General features: G+C 41.9%; 1 protein-coding gene across 20 annotated transcripts in view; it reads left to right on the top strand.

The window, feature by feature from the left end:
• CDH23 (cadherin related 23) overlaps nt 1-17,884 on the top strand; it is a 785,528-nt gene that overhangs the window by 481,102 nt on the left and 286,542 nt on the right. For all 20 annotated transcript variants that reach the window (XR_009763949.1, XR_009763950.1, XM_061635232.1 and 17 more), the window contains one exon: nt 14,858-14,922. Coding sequence is in view for 18 of the 20 variants with exons in the window: in XM_061635232.1 (XP_061491216.1) it covers nt 14,858-14,922 (65 nt within the window). In the remaining 2 variants the exon portion in view is untranslated. The remainder of the gene's footprint in view (nt 1-14,857; nt 14,923-17,884) is intronic.

Here is a 17,884-nt window from a genome sequence, read left to right as displayed (position 1 = left end):
ATTGTTTCCTGAACAAATTGTACGACATGCCCTTTTCTGCAGATTTGTGCACAAGAGCAGAACTGCTCCATAGCTTCGCCTTCCACTTTTGTCTCTGAGCAGGTTTTATGGCAGCAGCTGCAACTGTGCTGATTTTGATCGCAAGTGGATGATGGATGTAGAGGAATGAAGGGGGATGAGGGAATGATCTGCATGTGTAATAGATGTGGAAATAGGTACAAGATAGGTCTGCTTGTGAAATATAGAAAAATATGTAAGGCAGATATACAGCAGTGAGCATTTATGAATGCATGCACTATAGCTTTGAGTGTAACCAAGCAAGAATAAATATAATATTCATCCTAATCATATTCATCTGTTTTAGCCAATTGGTATAAACACACACACACCTTTCTAACATTTTATGAGGAATACCCAGCAAAGATTTGCACCATTTTGGATGCTGCACAGGTGGATCTCTGCCAGAATTACCTAGTTGCCATTGTGAGACATAGGTTCGCATAGGTAAGGGCACCAGAAGCCAACAATGCTGCCACCACTGCTGTCAGATGAATCTAGGGTGATCCTGTGAGCTGTGGTGTCCTCATAGTACTGCTATAAAGAGCAAAAGAATTGAATATACAGAGGTCGGACTGTTTCTGAGCACTCAGAATTTATTTCCCATTTTGTAGCAGGAACCACAATAAGCCAAGAATTGTGGAGAAGCACACACTGACAGTTCGAAATGAAGACATGCTACTCCATGTTGCATTAATATTCACCTTGTATGTTTGGTTCTATGAATTAATCATTTGAAATAAATTTCCCCCCTTTAAATTATATTTAGATCCAAATGAGCTCATTAGGAAATGGGTCTTGCATTCAGGTTTCTCAGAAACTGTTGTGACAGGAGGACCATCTGGGAGGAGTAAAAGGACTAAGCATTAGACTCCTATCCAGGTCAGAGACTTTTGCTCTATCGTCGGAATAACTTTTATGCCAATATTGGAACATTTACACATGCCTGGTGAGACTCAGAAGTAGAGGGCACATCTCCATAAAAACTCAGTTTTTCTTCTTTCTTTTTTTTTAAAAAATGGTGGTACAGTACTTTATTTTGTTAGATAAATTTATTTTAGTATAAACTTGCTAATTCACAATTCTATTTCAAAATCATCTCGTCCCCAGTTCTTTAATTTTGTATCAGACTTCGTGCACAGTTCAAGATCTTTTTGTGCCAAGCTGGAGATGGTTGTGTTAGCCTTCACCTGCAGAATGTTGCCAGCATCGCTTCATCAATATGGAGCCCCTGCCTGTTGAATGTGCTGATGGAAAAGCCCCCAGACAGCAGAAAGCCCCAAAATGGAGTGTTCCCAGGGCAGGGAGGGGCTGAAACAACCTGTGATCCATTGGATCCTGAAATGCCCCACTGCTCTCACAAGATGGCTCCAGGCTTGATCACTGTGCCAACTCCAAGTTGGTGCCCTGATTTTACTGCCCCCCCATCTTCCACCTTGACTTGCGTGTGTAGCATCCCTGCGGATGCTTTGTTGACCCAGCTGTTCTGTTGCACCGTTATGGACAACGGCCAAGGTTAGGATTGCACCTTTATCGGAAAATATGTGAGTGTGTAGTTTGATTTATCAAACATGGCTTTAAGAAAAAAAATTATAGAACTCTTGAGTCCTCAATTCTGGGAAGAAAAAGCATATTTGTATGGCAACCCAACGAAGGAGAGCACTAGAATTACAATGTACAAACAGGATATGAAATGAGAAGGTAAAGGGCCATATGGAAGGCCCACAGCTCAGTGATAGAACATCTGCCTTACATGCAAAAATTCTAGGTTCAATCCCTGGCATCTCCAGGCAGGGCTAGGAGTCACTTCTGCCTGAAATCCTCAAGAGCACATACCAGTCAATGTAGACCACTGGTTTTCAATTGGTGGGTCAGGACCCACTACCAGGCCACACCTCATCTAAGGTGGGTCACAATAATAGCAGCACTACCACCATGCAAATATATGGTTAAAAAAATAAAAAAACAAGTCACCCAAGTTTGAAGACTACTGGTGTAGACAACAGTGCGCTCAATAGACGAGTGGTCTGGCTCTGTATACGGCAGCTTCCTATGTTCCTATGAGACAAAAGAGCTCATCTGGATTCTAGGATCTCTGGGGGTGTGTCTTGTATTGAAGGACATTTAGAAGAAGTGAAGATCAAGAAACACAGGAACTTTGATGTCTTTAACCCCTATAATATGGCAAAGATACAACACAGATCCTACACTATCATTCCTTTTGATGATGTACGCATGTTTCTCCCTTGATAAATCCATGGGATTTGGTCACATTGAAAACTGGATTTAGGTTCCTTGTTGGCTTTTTGTCTCTTTGTGTAGGGTATGACCCACTAAGAAACTCTACTACAAACCCAGACATTCAGTGAAATGAAAATTGTAATAGCCACAAAATTAAAGGTGTCCAAATGTGTGTGTTCTGACTTTTCTCTCTTGCCTTCTGTCAAACATCAATAACCTGTATTATTTCCCTGGCTACCTCTATAAGACATATGAGCCTGTATACCATGTGACTTAGTAACTCCTTAAGTTTCTAAAAGACCCCGCTCATCCTCATCCTGATCCAGTTTACACTGGGGTAAATCAAAAACAATCCTTTAGAATTTATTCTGAGGAAACTGGAGCTCAAGTGAGCTGAGATAGAGAGGATTGCTTTTCCCATCTTGAGACAATCATAGCCTGAATGTGTCAAATGCATTTTGCCTTGGCAGTGCAGTGATGTTTTTGAGTCTGATGATTACGCACGTTATTGCCATCCTGTGTAAAATGGCAGATCCATCACAGGCAGTTTGTGAGGCAGCAGGATGGGTGAGAGAACAAGCAGTTGCCCTTGTGCTTCTACAACTGGAAGGTATAGGAGCTGGTGAAATATGTGCACTCTCTCAGTCTTCAAAAATATAAGAAATCAGGCATGAAAAGTGTCTAGCAACACTTTCTCTGAGATGTTTTAGTAGGTCTTGTTTAACATAGTAGGAAATCACAAAATTGGGGATGTGTGCAGAGCCTAGCTTCAAACCCTCAAGGGGCTGTGAATTAACCCAGTCAGGCCCCATAGAGCCACTCTCAACCTTGCACTATGTAACCTTCTTTTAACCTTCTTCTTACAGCCTCACTCCCCAAATGTGGATGTCAGTAGAAGAAAATTATGCTTCCTCTAGCATTGTCCATCACTGAAATAAGCACTTACAAATGCAATTATAAAGGGCCAAATGGGGAAATTAGTTTTGCTGGTAATGCCAACATTCAATAGCATCGTCAAGCTTGGTATAAATCATTACCTCATCAATGGCCAATCCACACATTTGAAAAGCCTACTTACCTTGTTTCTGTCCTTTTGTACCATGCTTGCACTAAATGAGAAGCATAGTGTTGGCTTAGTTACTCTGGACATCTGCAAGGTGTGGGGGGGGATCAGAACAGGCATGTACTATGTTATATAGAAAATATGTGATGGTCTTTTTTTAACAAAGCAGCTGATTGACTTACTATGGACTGGTTTGCATGCAGATGGTGTAAGGTTCATGAGCTCTTTGCTTCCCTTCCTGTGGAAGAAACAAGCCAGAAACAAGCTAGAATCTGGCTCGTCGTGACGTGTGAAGCTGGGCCTGTGGTTTTTTTCCTCCCAGCAAACCATGACCAGTAAGTCAAGACAAACCTTGGCTTCCACTCATGGTTTGTTTGAAAAGAAACAAGCCACGAGCCTGGGTTCACATGCTACAACAAGCCAGACTCTGCTTTGTTTCTTCCCCTGTATGGTACACGCAGGAGTGGAGGAAGAGCAAAGTGTTCATGCATGTGAAGCCATACTTTATTTTAAACTGTGGTATTACTTTGCAAGCAAACAGGGCCTACATGTCAGAACTACTCGTGTTGAAGATGCAGGGTTCTTACCTTAAACCATTTACCAAGATGATTCTTGTTCTCAAATAAGAATAATTAACTGAACCTGGCATTAATTAAAATAATACAACTAAAGTTCATAGCAGGCTGAGGAAAGGTACAAGGCATTGCCATTGAGCTTGTCTACTTAAAGGACAAGAACATACACAATGATGATTATTTGATCATGTACTTGGGAAGCCCATGATACAAATCATGCATATGAATGAATGCTCACACTACATTGCATAGAAAATTATCCCTATGGATTTAACCATGCAGATTTGTGGGGGTACTTTTTGACCCCAGGGTGCGCTTTTCATTGTATAATTTACACATAAGTATACCTACAGGGATGTCCTTCTAGGACATTGTCACAAAGTTTAATCCATACAACATCCTCAAATTTCAACCAGTTACCACTTACTGTTTTCCTGTATAAATAAAATAAAAAACTGGGTTTATAGCCCAGCAAATATACCCCAGCAAAAAGCCCTGGGGCAAATGTCAGCCTTTTATTATGTAATTTACAAATGAGTAGACCTACAGGGTTGTCCTTCTAGGACAGTGTCATAAACTGCCACCTGTACAACATCTCCAAATTTCACCCAGTTACCACTTACTGTTTTGCTTCTGGAAACAAAAAAACACTAGCGGCCAAAAATACCCCAGCAAAATTTCAGCCAGTTACCACTTATTCAATATGTATGGAGAAGTGGCAAACATATACCCCTTCTGAATGAGTGTTTTCTGGCTCAAGGTGCTTTTGTAGTGTCAAGCACACTTGTGGTGACCCCCCCCCCAAAAAAGGTCTCTGGGGCACAAAGTGACTCCATCCTTCCATTGGAAATCTCATTGGGGTCCAAATATACCCCAGAGTCAGCCAATATGATTTTTGATAGGTCTACATGAGGGTTAAACTATGCAATTAGGATGTTCACCACATCTTAGGGACTGGTTTGGACTGATGGGAGATTTTCAGGAAACCTGGGCAAGGCTATGTTGCAGACCAAGGGGATTTTAACAGCTTCCAAAAATTGATAAATTTTTAAAATCATACCAACAGTCATACCATTTAGATATGTAGGTGGGCACAAAAGATTCAAACCTAGAGTCAATCTAATGCAATAGATAGCAAATGGTTTTATTATTTGTTTTTAGAAAATCCATGTACTTGGAATTTACAACACAAAATAAAATAAAATTGCTAAAATATCTGTACCCTATCGGAGTAGGGTTCATATAGGTTATGAGGGTCAAAAGTCCATTTCCAAAGCTAGGATCTAGGAGGCCAGATGACTAGCCAGCATTTTTCTCAAGTAAAGAAGCAGGAATCACATATTCTCTAAGAGGAAACTCAATGAATCTGGACCTCCAGAGAAGCAAGAGCTCCACTTTCTAACACAGCAAAACCTTCAGAATTCAGAAATGGTAAGCATGTCTTCTCTTGTGATATGACCAATCAATATTTTACAAGTCCATAGAGCTAGCAAGAAGTGGGACTGCTGCTCAATGAGGATGGCAAAATGTTGACAGATAACGAGGAAAAGGCAGAACTGCTCAACACCTATTTTGCCTCCGGTTTCTCCCAAAAAGGGAACAGTGTGCAACCTTGCATCGGTAGCAATCTCAGTAAGGGGTCGGGACTGCAGTTCGAGATTGATAAGGAGATAGTCAGGAAATACCTAGTTAACCTAAATGAGTTCAAATCTCCAGGGCCTGATGAACTGCATCCCAGAGTATTGAAGGAACTTGCGGATGTACTCTCAGAACCTCTTGCCATCATCTTTGAGAAATCATGGAGAACGGGAGAGGTGCCGGAGGATTGGAGACGGGCAAACGTCGTCCCGCTCTTTATAAAGGGTAAAAAAGAAGATCCGGGGAATTACAGGCCGGTCAGTCTGACTTCAATACCGGGAAATATATTAGAACGGATAATAAAAGAGTCCATTGGCAACTATCTAGATGACAATGCTGTGATTAGAAGGAGCCAGCATGGGTTTGTCAAGAAAAAATCCTGTCAAACTAATCTCATCTCTTTTTTTGATCGGGTCACTAGCCTAGTAGATGGTGGAAATGCTGTAGATGTCATCCATCTAGATTTCAGCAAGGCGTTTGACAAAGTCCCCCATGACCTTTTGATTAGCAAACTAGTCAAATGCGGACTACATGGAAATACTGTCAGGTGGATTCACAACTGGTTGGAAAACCGTACTCAAAGAGTGGTCGTTGGTGGCTCTGCTTCGGACTGGAAGGAGGTCTCGAGTGGAGTGCCACAGTGTTCTGTCCTGGGGCCAATACTCTTCAACATTTTTATCAGTGACTTAGATGATGGGGTGGAGGGAAGCCTTATGAAGTTTGCGGATGATACGAAACTGGGAGGGATAGCTAACACAATGGAAGACAGGAATAAAATCCAAAGGGACCTGGATAGACTAGAATATTGGGCTGAAATTAATAAAATGACATTCAATAAAGACAAATGCAGGATTCTGCATTTAGGCCACAAAAACAAAATGCACGGGTACAGGATGGGAAATACCCGGCTTAGCAGTAGTGCGTGTGAGAAGGACCTTGGAATTGTAGTGGATCGCAAGTTGAACATGACCCAGCAGTGTGATGCTGCGGCAAAAAAGGCAAACACGGTTATGGGCTGCATAAACAGAGCTATAGTTTCCAGGTCAAGGGAAGTAATAGTTCCACTATATTCTGCGTTAGTCAGGCCTCATCTGGAATACTGTGTTCAGTTCTGGGCGCCTCATTTTAAGAAAGATATAGACAAGTTAGAGCGGGTTCAGAAGAGGGCGACGAGGATGATAGCCGGTATGGAGAACAAGTCTTATGAGGAAAGGTTGAAGGAACTTGGCATGTTCAGTCTGGTGAAGAGAAGGCTGAGGGGTGACATGATTGCACTCTTTAAGTACCTGAAGGGCTGTCACATAGAGGAGGGTACAGATTTGTTCACTGCTGCCCCAGAGGGTAGGACTAGGTCTAATGGTTTTAAGTTGCAGGAGCGTACATTCAGATTGGACATTAGAAGGAACTTCTTGACAGTAAGGGCAGTTCGGCAATGGAACCGACTTCCTAGGGAGGTGGTGGGATCCCCTTCGCTGGATGTCTTCAAGCAGAGGCTGGACAGCTATCTGCGGGAGATGCTCTAGCTGTGGATTTCCTGCTGTGAGCAGGGGGTTGGACTTGATGGCCTACAAGGCCCCTTCCAACTCTATGATTCTATGATTCTATAAGCCAATTAAGGGAAGTCCAGTGTAGGAGAGTTTTCCCATTCTCAGTGTTGGTTAGGGTTGCCAGGTTCAATCCCTGATCCTGATCCTGTATCTTTAGGAGAAGAGAAAGTCAGTCAAGTGCAGGTGTTCTTGCAACCCTGTAATGGAAAAAACACAAGGTGGAATTCTCTGTCCCTCCTGCACAACTTTTAAAGATACAGAAGACCTCTTGGAGGCTGGGCCTGGCAACCAAGAGGTCTTTTGTATCTTTAAAAGTTGTGCAGGGAGGAGGGAGAATTCCACCTTATGGTTTTTCCCATTACAGGGTTGCAAGAACACCTGCACTTGGCTGACTTTCTCTTCTCCTAAAGATACAGGATCAGTCTCAGGGATTGAACCTGGCAACCCTAGTGTTGGTTGATTTGAATTAACCACTCAAGTGCTGAACCATTAATTTTTCTAAGGGCACAATTTCTGTCTTTTACATCCCCTGAGGTTGTTTAAAAGTAACCGGCAATACACATGAGAAAGAAGTCAGACTAATTTTGTTGATTCCCAAAATGGAGTTTGTGCACTTTAAAATGGCACAGGCCATTTTTAACACTTCCTAGCTAAGGAAAAGGATGTATTATTAACAAGTTGAAAGTATCAACACAACTTTTATTGGATGCTATCTGTGGGAGAATGTAACATAAATCCTATAATAGCTGAATTGCTTCTAGACTAAATCCAACATGTTGAAGGCATGTGGTATTATTTACATTTATAGTGTCCATACCTATCCATATCCACCAGCTTCAGCTTTCTTAAAAACTATTGTTTTTCTCCAGCTTCATTGTTGAAGACCAGCATTTCAGAGCACAGGGACCAGATTCTGTTAATCCCTCATGTCCCCTTTGTACATTGCAATGGGCAACCATTTTACAGTGTATCTGACAATGAATGCACCTGGAATGATCAAAGAAAGAGGAGATTGGGGTGGGTGGTTATGCCTGAGTAAATCTATAATTTAAAAATAATTGTTCTAATAATGTTTGTGGAGATTTTAGACTCTGCCTTTTGGCTTTGCCATATTAAATGTGGCATTAATATGAAGCATAGAGTTGTACCCAGATCTCTGCCCCCTTTTCGTAGAATGGCTTAGTCCTCAGGGACTATTTTGCTGATGGACCATCTGGATCTTTGCGGTCAGATGAACCAGCCACATTACCTTGCAGCAGCCTGAGAACGGAAAGTGCCAACGGAAAGTGTAGGATTGAACATGAGAAAGTAGCCAACTTGCATGACCTGCTCGTTAGCCTTCTCCCTAATGAGGTGGAACACATTTTATCCAGTAATACAAGGAACTCTTTCCCAAAGTCATGTTTGGAGCCAATGAAAATTGAAGTCTGATTTTGTGAGGCCATACTGTGGCAATAACTCACCCAAGAGGAAATTGCAACTCTCTTAGCCTCCAGCTGGCAGGGCAGGGTAAACACCTGGAAAGTCTGCTGCACGGGATTGAATGGTTGCAAATTGATAGGTACCTAGCATCTGAATGTGCAACACCTGCTAGACCATGCAGCAGTATTGCTGAATAGAAGACTGTGGAATTAAAGGAAGAGAAAGAAAAAGGGAGACTATGATTGCTTGTGGGGAGGGAAGGAGTGGAGAGAGAGAAATCAAACAGATGGCATGCTTTGATCTTCTTCCAAAAGTTCAAATCTTCTAAGTCGATAGTATAAAATATCAGAGAATTGGCTGACCCTAAAATGCAAAGTTTCCTTGAAAGCCTTAATATGGTATTTAACCCTCCTAAGTTGGCCTCTTAGAACTTTCTGTGGAAGTACTTATTCAGAACTTTTGCAATCCCTTAGTCAATTGGCTCGTTCGCACAAATACTTAGGTTTCAATAGACTTGTGAGAGATTGTTGATCTTAACTGAAGGACCTCATAATTGGGGCACTGTCCCATAATATGTATGTTTCTGCATTTTCCCCTTGCTGAAATGATGCAGTTAAAGAACAAACAGAAAATTTGCTATTGTTTAATTTTCACTTGGAAGTGGAATCATGGGGAAGGGTTCTTGATGATCCTGCTCAATAGAGATGTGTCTGTTTAAATATGTGTGAGAGTGTGTGTGAGCATGTATGTAATCACAGGCAAGTAGTCATGTGAATGTTGTCATCCTTCTGAGGGCACCTCCAAATGGGTGGTTTTTTTGTGGGTGTATTTTGCAACATATCATTGACACATTTTTTAAAATTACATTTATATACCACCTTTCCTCCAAGGAGCTCAAAGTGGTATATATGGCTCTCCCCCTCTCTATTTCATCTTCAAAACAACTCTGTGAGGTTGGTTAGGCTGAGAGACAGTGACTGGCCCAAGCTCACCCAGTGGGGATTTGAACCCTGGTCTCCCAAGTCCACGTCTAACTACCACACCACACTGGCTCTAGTGCATTAGTGGTAGATTTATCCTGGGCCGTTCACACATCATTCCACTGTATTTGATATTTTGCAATGTCTTCGCAATATATTATTGTATTATTGATACCTGGAGGGGCAGTCTTGCACTATAGTGCACCAAGAGCAGGAGAGAGAAAAAGCCCAAACATTTATGATATGAAAAGTAACAGGATTTTAGTAGGAACCTCTGGAACTTGCATTGATTGGAAACAAAGCATTATGTCTGCCCTGAAACATTTGGAAGCACATACAGTATTGAAAGTAGGATTGAGGATAACTGCTCCAATACCTTCATGAGCACACAATGAATACTCTTGATAGTACTAGAGTACAGAATGCTCAATAAAAAGGATGCTGAAGGGGTTCTGAGTGAGATTTTCCAAGGAAGCTAAGTTTCAGTTAAGGTTTACTTGTTGAACAGATAAATGAAAAATTGCACAGAAGGTATATAATTAAATGTAACAGCATGTGTTCTGAAATAGTACTACTCAACCAGAAGTGATGCAAGCATGTCAGTGACTAAGTTGAAAAGATATTCAAGATGTAGCTAGATTCTCTAATATAGTTATCCATATTTTCTCTTACATCTGCCCCAGTCTTTATCTGTTTATTCCACTTTCCTCATCTCCTGTTTCTGTGCCCAACCGTTACCACCAACAGTAAGCTAAGGAGAGAAAAAGATTCAGCCTTTTGTGACATCCTTGTTATGGTCTCATCAAAGATAGGCAAGGCCATTGGTATCTAAAAGAAAGTTAGAACAAAACTCACAAGTACTTGTCACTCATAAAGTCCTTTGAATTTGGGCATGAAGTGTGTTTCTGACATTGCTTTTACTCACATCCATCAGCCTCTAAGATGCTCTTGCAGAAATTGATTTAGAAAATAAGTTAAAAAAACAAGATAGTTTGGTATTTTATTCCATATTTCTCATTTTAAAATACAAATTTGTCCCCTTTGTCTTTGCTGCCATTCATGCATATTTTATATATTCATTAGAGCCAAGACTGTAAAACACCCACAAAACCTGCTTTGCTCACCAAGAATGACACTGTGAGCTTTACATACTTTCCTGGAAAGGCTGCTGTTATTTTTTGCCATGACCAGATTGTGAAATCTGTCATGGCTTCATAATATTTGCAAGGACATCAGCCTGAAGGTCTTAGATTATACTGAGAATCCCTCATGTTCCTTTACTGTTACTTATGCATTAACTTGTAGCACTTCTAGAAAAGTTGTGGTCAATATAGACAGCAGAGCTTTCTCATCAGCCATACCACTTGTAGAAGTTAGTGCCAAGTTTCCCATTGATTTAATCTGATATTATCATAAACAGGAACGTACAAACATGACTCAATCTGTTCTGATATGTAAATTAAATATTGTTGGGTTCAATCTTCTACAGCTGTATTGGCTTGAAATACAAAAAAGAAATCAGGAAGATGGACAAAGTAGAAAATGAGTGACAAACTACCAAGCCCCCCCAAACAGAAGATAACTTCAAAAGTTGCTGTGAAAAAGTATGTTTGATTTATTAAAGCGGTTGTTATGCCTAGTGCATTTCAAGTGTAACCACTTTTTATCACAGGCACATGTCACAAGTGTTCTCCCAAAAGACAAAGGAACTCCTCATTCAGGAGATAAAGATGGGATCTTTCCTATGATGGTTACACTCCAAACATATTAGGTATACATAACAACTGTAAATCAGAGTGCTTTCCTCAATAAAACATATTATTTCTTAAGCACTTTTTGAGATTCATCTCTCTTTTGGGTTTGGTAATCTAGATCAGCCTTCGCCTTTCACCATCCTGGCATCCTCCAGATGTTTTGGATTGCAACTACCATCAGCCCCGACCAGCATGACTATGCAGGCTGACGCTCATGGGAGCTGTAGTCCAAAAGGGAAGAAAGAAGAAAAAAGGTGTCCCTTTCCCTTCCCTGGTTCCTGTGAAAGTCCTATTTGAGAGGTGTGAGAATTGATTCACTACAGAAGAAATGGAGATTCTTTATGACACTGATGTGTCATTAATGATGAGGATTGACCACTGTTACATGAATCAGCTCCTTTGTGTAAGTAACACGTTTGTTAGAAATCCCCTGGCTAATTTTGTCTTGCAACTGTCATCTGCAGCACAATAACAGTTCTTAGCTGAAATAAGGTTCATTTATTATACAGCCATGAGAGTGGCTGTATACTATAGCCAGCATGGATTTTTCACATTCCGCAATGTTAAATTGAAAATACCCCCATGCCATTCTGATGCTTCCCATAAACTCATTTCAAAATAAAACCTTACAAAACCGATAGTCCTGAACTCAGAAACGCTTGCTTAACAACCCTCTCAATTTTCATGGTGATACACAAAACAGTCAGAGAGAATAGAGAGTTCAAAGTCTAAAAAAACCCAGAGCCCTTTTGGACTTTTTTCTCTGAGTTCTCATAATCTGTTGAAATTAATTAAAAATCAGCCATGTTCACAGAATACCTGTAATCCCATTACTGACCTTGTCCCATACTCTGACCTTCATCTTCTACAGTTTAAAAGTTTAATAAATTGCCTGGCTGATCTTTAATTAATTTAAGAAATTTTGGCTTTAAGCCAATGATAACGCAGGGCATGCTCAGTAAGAACCTACTGTCAGTGTGCTAAAAGCCAGACTCACAGCTGCTTGGCTTGCCTAATCAGGGGGCCACACCCTCACCAGACTTTGATTTCACTTGAGACAGTCATTGCTTCCCTCAAAGAATCCTGGGAAGTGTAGTTTGTGAAGGGTGCTGAGAGAAGACTCCTATTCCCCTGAGAGAATGGTTTAACAGTCAGCCACTCTGATTGAAGGTCTGTGAGGGGAACAGGGCGTCTCCTAGCAACTCTCAGCACCCTTCACTAACTACACTTCCCAGGATTCTTTGAGAGAAGCCATTATTGTCCAAACTGTAATAGAAGCCTGGTGTGGATGTGGCCAGGGACAGCTTTGGTTTAAATTTGGGTGGGAGGCTACATGTGCCTCCTGTAGAATAAAGAGGTGGGGGAAATGCTGAAAAGCAATTATACTGTTCACAATGTTTTCCTTTTGGAAAGGAGTGAGTGGTGGCAACACCTGCAATCAGCCTAAATAATAGAAAGAAGACATGTACTGTGCTGATCTTGTTTTAGCCGGGAGTAAGCAACATTATTAAGACAGTTGATACAGTTCAGGTGGTCACTTTAAATATGTCTGGTTTACTTTGCAATTTTAGTGACGTTTCCTATAGGAAATCATATTCTTTTGCTTTTATTTCTATGAATATGTTAAGTACAGCAACACTTTGCAAAATTTACACTAAAAAAACTCCAAGCATAATTATGGAATAATGGCACTGACTTCTGCAGAATAGTCTCCAGTCGACCTCAGGAGTGTCTCAATTTGCACAAGATGCAACAGTGGGAGGTATAATATATTTAGCAAAATTCTAGGTGTGCTTTATGTTTTTAGTTGACCGTGTCCACCTTGCCTTAAATAAAGTGGTTTAAACATAGCAGGCTGAAAACATGAATCCTCTTTTTTCCAACAGCTAGAGTCATTGCTGAAGTAGCAACATATTGGAATCAGTCTGATTTTACATCAAACTGCAGTTTCAGATTCAACTGTTAATGAACCCAAAATAGAAATAGAACATAACCTCCAATTTGAAACACAAAAGGCTGTCTTCACCATCATATGACATTGACCAATCAAAAGGCTTTGAAATTAATAAAAATAAATTTGACACAGATTTCTGGGATGAATAATGAGGGAAATAAAATTTTCTAGTTTAGATTCTCTGTGGAAACATTAGTAACACAGGAAAGAAGCAAAGTAAGAAAAACACCAAGAAACATACAAAAATATAATTCTCCATCTTCGGAGATGGCAGGTATTGCCACCACTCACCATATGATCAGAAGCACACGTTACCAAATTCTTGCAAACTACACAGCAAGTGGATTGGACTGTGAAAGACCAAGCCAAATTGTGTTTGCATTTTGACAAATTTGTGGGGCAGTCCAGTATCTCAGAGAGGAGGTCAGGTCTCCTGCTTCCCTGGTGCATTCACTATAGCTGCCCAATTCCCCTGCTTTTTAAAGTTTGATAGAAAGATCTATGGGCTATAGGTAAGTTCTTAAACTGCAAGGTTTTTTGCCTATTAGTGAATATCTATATGTGGAATTTTGTGTTCCTTCTATTAAGAGCATAAAGTTGAAATTCAAGCATCTAGACCTTCATGGATGTTTTCCTTGATTTTTTTCAATATATTCATAAATTTTCAATTTACGGAGGCTTTACTCTGGCACATTTTTCATGCCAGTAATTCTGTGTGTGCAGACAACCTAGTGAGTAATGGTTTACAAGTGGCAGGATGTTTTTATTTCAGGATTTCAACGGTGATGACTTTTGTGGAGGGAATCATTGAGGGGTGCTAAACTATAGAGGTGGAAATAACAGCCGCACTGAAGAAGACATTATCACAGACACCCACGTGTAGATTTTTAGCCATATAACCTAACACTATATGGCTTGATATGATCCTGATGGAAGTTATTTTGAGTCCAATGCCCTATGTGTTGGGCTTGAAACTAGGAATTTTGAATTCAAATCCTGGCCTCTTAGAAAAGTCACAAATGTCCCATCCATACCCTTTCTGTATAAACTGTAGTCTTCTAAAAGTGATGTGTAGTTGACAATTGATGCTGATGACAATTATTCAGGATGAAGGTGTGGAGGACCCACAAACTGTTAAATGCAGTTGAGGAGTAAGAGAGGAGTACGTTATGTCTGTTGGTCTGGTATGGGGTTATAATATTGTTTACACTGTTCTATATTATTGTCTTGTTTTAACTTTTGCATATTTAAACCACTGTGAAACTCCTTGAGCCTTTTTTAGAAACAGGCATTTAAGGAATTTAATAAACTAACCAAAAACATTTGAAAAGGAAATCATTTTGGACCCAAAATCAGAATGACATTTCTCTTGAGTTGATTTCTACCGGAAAGCTACACTGTTTCCTTGCTGTGCAGTATTAACTGAGTGTGGTGGCAGGAAATGAATATGCAACTTAGAGTGAAAAAAGTGGTATTGTTAGCAGGATTAATAGTTCAGGCTAAATTTTGTTTAGATGCTTTTGTAGAATGTTCAACTATATTTTAATACACTATAAAAGTCAGGACTTGCTTCTCATAAGTATGTCCATTACTACCATTGCTTTCTTTTATTTTTCTAATTTTTAGGCTACAGATAATGATGTGGGCTCTTATGGAAAAGTTAACTATTATTTCAGCGATGATCCTGATAGGTAAGTGCTACCATTTCCAGAAGCATAGCTGTACTGCAGGGTTCCTCAATTAACCCTACTGTGATTCTGATTCTCATTGTTTATAGTGTGCATTTTCTTTGTTTAAACCAACTAAATCCATGTAAAACAAGTATGACCATGGAGTAAGAGTTTTCTGTCATTGTACATTTTCCAGAAGTAGATCCAGAAAGTGGGCATTCACCCAGTTAACATGTTTCTAGTCCTAGGTTGAATTTAATGTGTCCCCTTAAAATCTAGTGAGGAAACCTTTGCCATCAGGTAAAGAAAATCACTGTTAAACATCTAAGAAGGCAATTCATGGCAAGGCAAGGAATGAGCAAGAGAGAAGACAAGGACAGGAGAGGGCAGATTGAAATCAAGCCAAGATACAGGGCAGTATTCAACTAGCATTTTGCTCTAGAGTTTGCATTGTTGCAATGAGGTTTTCCCCTCCTCTCCTTCCTCCACATGTGCTCCACACCATCCCCAGATCTGCTCTGGAGGGTTGAGGGAATCCCCAAAACAGATTTAGGGAGGGAAGGAGAGGGGGAGATTGTTCTGTTGTACATGGATAATTCCTTGTGCTGATGGAACGCACACCTTAGCACTATGTCCAATATAACCCACAGGCTAGGGGTGGGATAGAATTCCAAAATCCTCTACAAATGTTGGAGGGAGGGGTCCTTGAATGTATCCCTGTCCAGTATAAAATCACAACTTACTGAAATTTGGAGGGTTTACACGGGGCTCCTAAAGTTGGCCTAGCATGGCCTAACGAAATCAAAGCATCCTCCCAAACCTGATATGCTATCACATACACAGGGTTTTCAGGACCATGCCAAATGCAGTTTCTTTCCATCACTCCTCTCCCCCACCCCTGATCATTCAAAGGGGGCAACTGGATGACAAAGGGCACAATTCCCACCATATAGGCTGCAACATTTGGTGCCAATTTGGTGTGCATTACCGAGACCTGGGTGGGTGAGCTGGGAGGAGTTGATCTGACCCAGCTTTGCCCACCTGGATACTCAGTGCAACACCAGCACAGGCTGCGGGGACGGGGGGGAGGAGTTGCTGTGGTCTACAGAACTTCCATCTCTGTCACCAGGAAACTACTGTGTCTTGGAGATGGCTTTGAGGGCCTGCACCTGGTGTCAGGCCGAGGAGACAGTAAACTAGGGTTGCTGCTGGTATACCATCCACCCTGCTGCCCGGCAGCTTCTTTGACCAAGCTGGGGGAGGCTGTCTCGGCTGTGGTGTTGGAGGAGCCCAGAACAATAGTGCTGGGTGATTTCAATGTCCATGCTGAGGCTGCCTCTAGTGTTCCGGCTTGGGACTTCATGGCCTCCATGACGACCATGGGGCTGTCTCAAGTTGTCACAGGCCCGACACATAGGGCAGGGCACACCCTCCACTTGGTTTTTGCTCCAGATGGAGGAAGGGGGTGGTCTGGAGATAGGGGGGGTGGATGTCACCCCATTGTCATGGTCAGATCACTTCCTGGTGAAGTTTAGACTTATGGCTCCGATCCTTCCCTGCAGAGGTGGTGGTCAAGTTAAGATGGTCCGCCCCTGGAGCCTAATGGAATCCACAGAATTCCTGAATGCCCTGGGTGAGTTCCCAGTAGATAGAGCAGGTGAACCTATTGAAGCCCTTGTCACGCTATGAAACAGCGAGGTGCGTCGGGCTCTTGACATGGTTGCCCCCGAGCACCCTCTCCGGCATTGTGGAGCCCGGGTTGCACCTTGGTACACCAATGAGCTAAGGGCAATGAAACAGGCTGGATGATGGCTAGAGTACAAGTGGCAAAAGACGTGCTGTGAGGCTAATCAGGCACGAGTAAAACATCATAACTGTGCCTACTGTGTGGTGGTGAGGGTGGCGAAGAAGGCCCACTTCTCTGCCTCCATCGCATCCTCAAGTAGCTGTCCAGTGGAGTTTTTCCATATTGTCAGGGATCTGTTAACATCAACTCCAGGAAATGGAGTTTTAGACCCTTCGGAGGCCCACTGTGAATTGTTTGCAAGGCACTTTAAGGGTGAAGTTGCTTGTCTCCGTAGCAGTCTTGATGCCCCATCCACATCTACTGTAGTCCCCACTGAGGTGTCCAGTGCAACATCTGCTGCAACTTCTTGGGAACGGTTTCAGTTGATGCAGCCTGATGATGTAGACAAGTTGCTTGTGATGATGCAGCCAGCAACATGTCCTCTCGACCCTTGCCCTTCTTGGCTTATTAAAGCTTTCTGAGGAGATTTGACCGAGGGGATCCAGGGTGTGGCCAACGCATCATTGTGGGAGAGGGTGGTTCCAGCCACCTTGAAAGAGGTGGTGATCCGACCACTCCTGAAGAAGCCCACCCTGGACCCATTCGTTTGTGACAACTACCAACTGGTCACAAATACCCTCTTTTTAGGGAAGGTGATTGAGAGGGTTGTGACACAGCAATTGCAAGTACTCTTGGATGAAACAGATTATCTTGACCCATCCCAGTCTGGGCTCAGGCTGGTTATGAGACTGAATTGACCTTGGTCACCCTGATGGATGGCCTTTATCAGGAGAAGGACGGGGAGTGCGACCCTGTTATTCTTACTTGATCTCTCAGCGGCTTTTGATACCATTGACCACGGTATCCTTCTGGGCCAACTTGGTGAGATGGGAGATTGGAGGCACTGTTTTACAGTGGTTCCAATCCTATCTCCAAGGTCGTTCAGAGAATAGCACTGGGTGACAGTCTTTCGGTCCCCTGGCAGTTGTGCTGGGGGGTGCCGCAGGGTACCATCTTGTCCCCCATGCTGTTTAACATCTATATGAAGCCCTTGGGAGCAGTCATCAGGAGATTTGGGGTGAGGTGTCAGCAGTATGCTGATGATACCCAGCTCTATTTTTCTGTAACATCTGAATTGGGAGAGGCCATGCAAGCTCTTGGCCACTGCCTCAACTCGGTGGTGGGCTGGATGATGGC

This window comes from Rhineura floridana, chromosome 7 (genome assembly GCF_030035675.1).
Source record: "Rhineura floridana isolate rRhiFlo1 chromosome 7, rRhiFlo1.hap2, whole genome shotgun sequence".
In the NCBI taxonomy this organism is placed as follows: domain Eukaryota; kingdom Metazoa; phylum Chordata; class Lepidosauria; order Squamata; family Rhineuridae; genus Rhineura; species Rhineura floridana.
Note: the sequence above shows the minus strand (reverse complement) of the source record. Positions and strands in the feature narration are given on the sequence as shown.